The sequence below is a fragment of the Gossypium hirsutum genome, chromosome A08 (genome assembly GCF_007990345.1).
Source record: "Gossypium hirsutum isolate 1008001.06 chromosome A08, Gossypium_hirsutum_v2.1, whole genome shotgun sequence".
Lineage (NCBI taxonomy): Eukaryota > Viridiplantae > Streptophyta > Magnoliopsida > Malvales > Malvaceae > Gossypium > Gossypium hirsutum.
Genome location: NC_053431.1, coordinates 5,137,431 through 5,144,992, shown reverse-complemented (window position 1 = coordinate 5,144,992; position 7,562 = coordinate 5,137,431). Strand labels below are relative to the sequence as shown.

The 7,562-nt window shown below is 33.9% G+C and overlaps 1 protein-coding gene and 1 long non-coding RNA gene across 2 annotated transcripts; one reads left to right on the top strand and one right to left on the bottom strand.

Moving 5' to 3' along the window:
• Window positions 1-1,521: 1,521 nt before the first annotated feature.
• LOC121204915 (uncharacterized) lies at window positions 1,522-4,302 on the top strand. The gene is made up of 3 exons (XR_005900050.1): window positions 1,522-2,550; window positions 3,029-3,107; window positions 4,039-4,302. It is a non-coding gene; the product is annotated as an uncharacterized lncRNA (long non-coding RNA).
• A 1,622-nt stretch (window positions 4,303-5,924) lies between these two features.
• LOC107949407 (peroxidase 5) lies at window positions 5,925-7,313 on the bottom strand. Its single transcript, XM_016884094.2, has 2 exons — window positions 6,993-7,313; window positions 5,925-6,906 (listed from the first exon to the last, which is right to left on the bottom strand). Exons 1-2 carry the CDS (start codon window positions 7,209-7,211, stop codon window positions 6,121-6,123), a joined length of 1,005 nt encoding a protein of 334 aa, XP_016739583.1. The 5' UTR covers window positions 7,212-7,313; the 3' UTR covers window positions 5,925-6,120.
• Window positions 7,314-7,562: the final 249 nt, after the last annotated feature.

Below are 7,562 nucleotides of genomic sequence, written 5' to 3'. Positions count from 1 at the left end.
CGCACGACCTGGCTCGTCAGTCATACGCTCGTATCTCGCGACGCAGGCTACCACACAGGCAGACCACATACTCGTGTGGCAACGACAGGCCACTTTTCAACTTCCGTCGAAACTCATTTTCTACACAATCGGAGTACACACCTGATTCGTTTTCGCTGCTAATCCAACCACGAGCACTTCAAAGCCTAAGATTGACAATACCAATCCCAAATCAGCCACTTAAATCGAGTTACATAAGAATTGACAATCTCAAAATACGAGATCTACTTACCTTCAATGAAGAACGATGTTTCCTCGCTACTAAGAATTCGATTACTGATCTATTGAACCTTGGTTAATCCCTAAACAGTAACCAAAATCCTTTTAAATAATCTCTAACCGAAATTTCGTAACTTAGTTTAAACGTTACTTACCGAATCATCAGAAACACTAGCAAATGTTACAGCTAAACGGAAGAGAATGGGAAATCGAAGGAGAAGAAAAATGTAAAAGAAGGAAAAAGAAAGAAAATAAAAGAATTTCGGTAGCAAGGGTTTGGAAGAGAAAGAAACAGCAGAGAAACTATTTTTTCAATCAGAAGAAAATAAGAAAACCCTAATTCTTCTCTAAAGCCCACAACTCAGAATTTTAATAAAACCCAACTTTTAATTTCAACTTGTAACAAAAATAATCCCATTGCCATTGCAGGAAACAAACCCCTGAACCTAAGCGTATTCCCTTGCACTAAACCACTAGACCAGCAGGCCCATTCTGTTAAGTTTTTACCCATAATTCATTATAAGCCCACTGACCTCAAGTCAGGCTTTATTCAATAATAAAAAAACAAAAAATAACTCGAAACACAGATTCAGACACTTCCAAGCCCAACACTTACAAAAGCCAAAACTACAGAAATTTGGGGCTTTACATCAGAAGACAATTTTTATAGGATGCCTCGGACAACAAAAGAAAAATGACAAAGGTTGGTTAGTATAAAGTGTGTCTTCCGAAAAAGTTGGGGGGTAGGAGTGGTAAACTTAAAGGTTAAAAACTGTGCGTTAATGCAAAATGGGGTTGGAGATTCGCCATGGAATAAAATGCACTATGGAGGAGAGTGATTAAATCAAATACGGATTGAGCCAGCAAGAGTGGAGGCTTAATACGTCTAGGCCTAAAGAAATATTTGTGGTGTGGCGGGGGATTGAGGAAAACTTGAAAAGAACGGAGGTGACAAAGTGGACAGGACTAAATCCTTATTGTTGGGTGATTGGAAATGGAAAGATGTGTGGTGTGGGGATAATGCTCTAAATGAGGAATTCCTAAGACTCTTTCGATTGGCCTTAAAAAAGAATTGTTTTGTGAAGGATGTTGCTTGAAATAATAGTTTTGAAAAAGTGCATTATGAGAGTGTGTTCTCTAGAAAATTATTGGATAGAGAAAAATGATAGTGAAAATATTGAAATATTTAATAAGTAGTGTTGTACTGGATGAGTAGGTGGAGGACCATATTAATTATATTCATGAAAGTGGGGGAATATTCTTGGTTAAAAAGTTGTCTTACCTCTTAGCTCATGATGGGATAGGTGAGGTAGAATTTCAGTTTGATAGAATCTGGAGATTGAAAGTCCTAACAAGAGTGCGTAGTTTCTTATGGATGACGATGATTAATCGTGTTCCAACAAAGGATTTTTTTATTAGTAGAGGAATTATTATCGACTCTTTGGATAATGGGTGTCTGTGGTGCGAGAGAGTGGTGGAATCTACCAATCACTTGTTTTTTGAATGCTCCTTTGTGAAAAAATTCTGGCCGTGTATATTTTTTCTAGTAGGGGTTGAGATGGAAGGACGTAGCAAACTTTGAGGAATTCTTTTCCTTGTGCTGGAGAGTGTCTTTGTCTGGCATTCAAAAAAATCTATAGTTTCTGGTAGTATTATCAGCATGTTGGCTAGGATGGATTTCTCGTAATCAGAAAGTGTTTGAAGGTAAGGCTACTACACTTGACTTGTTAATTTACCAAACAAAATTGAAATTGTTTATATGGGCGAGAGTGGTTTATGAGGAATGTATTTTCACAGAGAGTGATTAGTGGGGGTTGTAACAGCCCGATTTAGACCCTAATCAAAATGATGGTTTCAAGACCATGAATCTGAGTCAAAAAAACATTTAAATATTAGTTTTTGTGTTTATTATATGTGAATTTACATGTGTGAAAGTTTCGTATGAAAATTTGATTGTTTGTGTGCTTAATTTAATAAAAGGACTTAATCGCGTAAAATAAAAACTTGATAGTTTAATGTATAAGGGCCGAATTGTTGTTGCCTTTTTGAATGGAAGTACTTATGTTGTAATTAGGCCATTGGTTATATGAGTGGACGGTTGTAGACATGTTTTATATGGTTTGATAATTAAAATTTTAAGGTTAAAAACGTAAAATAATAAATGATATATATGATATATTATAACATAAATTAAAAGCCATGCATTTTTGTTCATACTTTTGACTGAAACTTGAGAAAGAATAAAGGGTTTTACGCTTTCAAATATTTGGCCTTGTCCAAGCTTCATTCAAGGTAAGTTTTTGCTTGGTTTTTGATAATTTTTACGTTTTTGAGATCGTTGCTTCGAATACTATTTGACCCATGCCAGAATTTTTTATTTTGATGAATGTTTTGAGTTTTCCATTGATGAATATTTGTGTTTTATGATGTTTGACGATGAAATATTAAAAAATATGTTTTAGATTAACATGTTTTGTATTTGAGTTTTTAATGATTTTGAGTAATTAGGACTAAATTGTAAAAATAATAAATTGAGGGACTAAAATGTGAAATAAATGAAATATATGGACTAGTATGAGTATAATGAATATTCGGCCAAACTATGTTGTTGTGAGATTGTGTATATTTTGTATTTTATGCAATATGGACTAAATTGTGAAAAATGTGAAATATCAGGGGTAAAAGTGTAATTTTCCCATTTGTGTGTTTTTGGATGAATTTGGTTGAATATTTGATTTAATAAGTTTAATTTATATTAATTTTTATCAAGAAAAGAGAAAAACGGATTTAGATCGGGGGAAAAGTAAAGTGTCGACTAGCCGATCCGTACCGATTTTTCATCGTCTGAGGTAAGTCTTTAAGCGATTAAATATCGTTAATTTTGAATGTAATTTAGTTTAATATGCTGATTTGAAATTCATGGATTTATAATAGAATTAACCGAATGTGATAAAGCATAGAAATAATGTATTTGAGTTTAACTCGATTGAGTTATAACATTTGGAAGTCCGTATGAACCATATGGAATATCTGAAATGTTCGATATTATGAATTTTTTATGAGACAGCTTTATTATAATGATATTCGGGCTTTGAGCCTAGCAAGCCTTGTGCTGGTGAATTTAATCGGGCTTGATGCCTAGCAGGCTTATTGCCGGTGTATAAAATCAGACTTTGAGTCTAGCAAGCCTTGTACAGGTGTGTGATACAGACTTAGGCCTAGCAGGTTTTATGCCGGTGAAATATATTAAGTCTATGCCTAAAAGACTTTATGTTGATTGATAAATGAATACGTTGAACAAGCTAAAATGATGAGGTACATGATAGTTGGACTACCTATTTAAAAATAGGATGAATTGATTTCTTGATATGTGATGAAAAACAATACATAAATTTGATGTAGTTCATGTGCTAATATGAGAAATATATTTGATCATATAATTGTACATGAATGTATTGTTAAACTTTGAGTGATAAGTATATGTCTTAAAATATATATGTATATTCGGTTATATAAGTCAATGTGGTTTCAAAATTTGAGAACATATTGGTTATATACACTTGTATATTCAGCCAAAGAAAAGTTGCCTTATGAAAGTATATGTTTTATATGTGTGGAATTAAAAGTTTGAAAATAAATGTGATTACAAATGCATAAGATGATTTATTTAATTGTAATGATTAGTAAATGAAATGTTATTATTTATTAATTGTTTAATTTACTTATGACTTACTAAGCTATGAAAGCTTACTCTGTGTTCATGTTTACACTGTTTTATAGATTTTTGATTCAAGTTAGAAGCTCAGGGATCGTCAGCAAAGCTTATTAAACTATCCACTGTTTCGGTACTTAATAGCTGAACTTGAATTATGGCATGTATAGGCTGGATTACGTTTTGAAATGATGAATTTTGGTAATGTAAAATTAAAGCCATGCGAAAATGGCTTTATTTCTAAGTTTGGTTTCGATTATGTTTAGTCATGGTTTATACTGCTTTGGTTATAATGCTATGAGATATGAATAAATGACATAGGTGATAGATGATATATGTGTTGGAAATGGTTTGATAGTGATATGAGTTTGTGCATTGAAGTTGGTTAATGATTAGGACATGGTATAAAGAAATCGGTCATAGGTATATTTGGTTGCTATGGATGTGTGTGTCTTATTAATATGCACTATATATATATATATATATATATTCAAAATAAAAACCATCAAATAAACAAATAAAATAAATAGTTTAATGATAACTGAAAACCGATCCATGGTCACATATTATTATGAATTTTAAGCTTTGATTAACGAAGGTGATTGATAATATTATGAAAATCTATCAATTTATAAGATTAAAATTAATCTATTACCATTCAAACATAATCATCAAGCAATTATCAAATAGCATATATTAAGAAAAAAATATTTTTTTTATGAAGAAAAATCTAAACATTTGATGTGATAAGTAAATTTACCTCAATTTCTTATCTTTTGAGAAAGTTTCAATAGCAACTTCTAAGTAGTCCATAAAATTGCATTTAATCAAGATCAAAATTAGGATCAAATCTTTCATGTCCTTAAAATATACAAATTAAACAAAAGCATCGTAATTAAATAAGAATTAAAATAATAATAATCTAAATATCAAACATTAAATAAAAACTCCCTCCAAATTTTTGCATCTTGCATTTAAAGCTTCAAATAAAAACTCCCTCTTCCAATTTGCTTTTATTGTATTTGCTTGAATAAATAAAATTATTACTGATCTTTACAGATACATTCTTACTTGCTGTTTCTATTAATTACTCTTTTTTAAGTAAATTTTGTTTTATAGATCTTGACAACCTTATGATTTCTTTCCTTATTTTGAGGAAGAACAAACACTTTAGTGGTGCTTTTTTCTATCATCAATGTCACTAGCAAAATCACTGTCACAAAATCCCAAAAGTTGAAAGTCATGAGAAGATTAGTAGAATAGCCCAAAATTCAATCGTACCTTTTAGGTAATGAAAAATCCTTTTAGGTAATGAAAAATCCTTTTAGCAGCCTTCATGTGAGCTGAGGAAGGAGCAACTAAAATATGCATTAATAACAAGTCTACACAAGCACTCGTGAAAAATCCTGTGTTCCATGATTGAAGCAAACATATAGACACAAGATATCATTTTATTAGGGAGCATATTGCCAAGAAGGAAGTGGAGCTTAAGTTTGTAAAGACTAAAGATCAAGTGGCGGATATTGTTACAAAACCTCTAAAGGTTGAAGGTTTTCGAAGAGTGCGTGAAAAATTTGGCGTAATCAAGAAATATTCAAATTAAGGGGAAGTGTAGGATATTATAATTTGTAACATTCTAGAATACATTTGCTCATTAATGAATGTATTAGAGTAGATATATCTAATACTCATGCATGTACTTAACTAGGATACACGAATATGTTGAAACCAATAGTCACTTACAACTATATAAATAGTTGTATGTGATAAAGTATAGTAAGAAAGAATAAAAGAAGATAAAGTTTAATACAAAGTGAGTTTATTTCTTTCCTAAAAAGCTGTTTCTCTTCCACCTCCTTCCAATGGCTTAAAAAATTATAAAATTAACAAAATGAATACATATAACCTTCTTTGATTTAATTGAAAGAAATTGACAGAAATGTGAATACATCACTTCATAGAAATGGTTTATACTTGATTAAAATAATGTGAAAATAATGATTTACATTTAAATGAACAACTGTAGTTGTAAGTAGCTGTTAGTGAAACAAAATGAATGAATGAAAAGAATGGTAATTAAACAAATTAAATAAGCAAGTATGGGTTTGAAAGATATATAGGTAGGAGTAGGAGTCGTTTCAAGTAACATATCAGTTGGGCACACTGCAAATTCTCCTTATTTCACCTTGTGCTCCAGTGATAACATCAAGGGAACCCATATGCACCATTGCCTTGCCGAACTTTTTAGCCCATGCTGCACCGTGCTTCACATTGTTCAACACCAACGCGGAGGTCAAGGAACTGTCCATCAATGTCTGGTCAGAGGTGAGCAAACCACGACGACCCCTCAGTTCAGTGTAGTACTTGTTGTCCAGGCGATTGGGTGTGACACTGTCCAGTGGCACTGTGGTTGGATCCCCTCCAGCACCAGCCGCAGATGTTGGGGGTGGGCACTTGGTTTTCAAAAAGGCAGCGTAGTTAGGATCAAGAGAAGGATCTTGGGCATGAGTGGCGTTAAAAGAGTAGAGCCGGTTGGAAAAGGAAGAGCAATGCGAGACACCAATGGAGTGTGCCCCAGATAATGTCACCATCTCATCCACTGACATTCCTTTCCTTGCGAAAAGTTGAGCAATTTGTTGTGCGTTGAAGGATGGCGGAGGCAGGTTTTGTGTTACTTCGTCGATAATAGAGACCCGGCCATCCCGGCGGCCCGCGGGAACGGCGTAATAAATCCCTCCAGCTTTGTAGGTGCTGTCACGGGCAGCGAATGCGATTATGTCCGCACAAGACACGGTTCCTGGACATTGTGCCTCGATTTGGGCTTTGGCCTCATCAATCACCTCGAAGCCTCGCAAACTTGGGTTATTAGCAGGGTGGTCCATCTCTGCTGGCGGGTTTCCGGGCACGGACCTTAGAAGGATGGAAGCATCACAACCCTGAATTTGCATGCAAAAAGTAGAGTTAGAGGAGGAAACATGATGAGTCAATCTATCAATTTTGAAGCAAATGAGCGTATACATACCCTGACGAAGCAGTCATGGAAATACATTCGGATGAGACCAGCAGCTATGCCAGGATTAAGTGACACCGCTTTGTTTACAGCTTTTCTCACAATGGTCTCTGCGGATGGACAAGTCTGTGTATAGAAGCCGACCTTCAAAGATGCAGAAGCCACGGTTGAGCAGCCAAGCATGAAGGAAAGCAAGGCAATAATGAGAAAATTAGAGCACAAAAAAGTCATTGTTCCTGATATATATAATATAGTAGAAGAAAAACTTAGAAATTAAATGGAAAGGGCTGAGGATCAGAATATGGTGGTTTGTGAAGTTGGAATTGAAAGGTTAATGAGAGTGGACATGTTGGGTGGAGTATTTATATATAGCCATAGGTGGAGTTGGTGGTGATTACTTGTTGGAACCAAAAACGTGTGTAGTTTTAGCTGTAAGCTTGAAAGCATAGCTTGAGGTTGAAGTGTTCCTTTGTTTTGAACCATTCAGTGGGATGCAGCAGCTTCTTTGTATTCAGACATACATATAGTACTTCATCTCCTTAATATCATATATATATATATATATATATTTTTCAGCTCTGA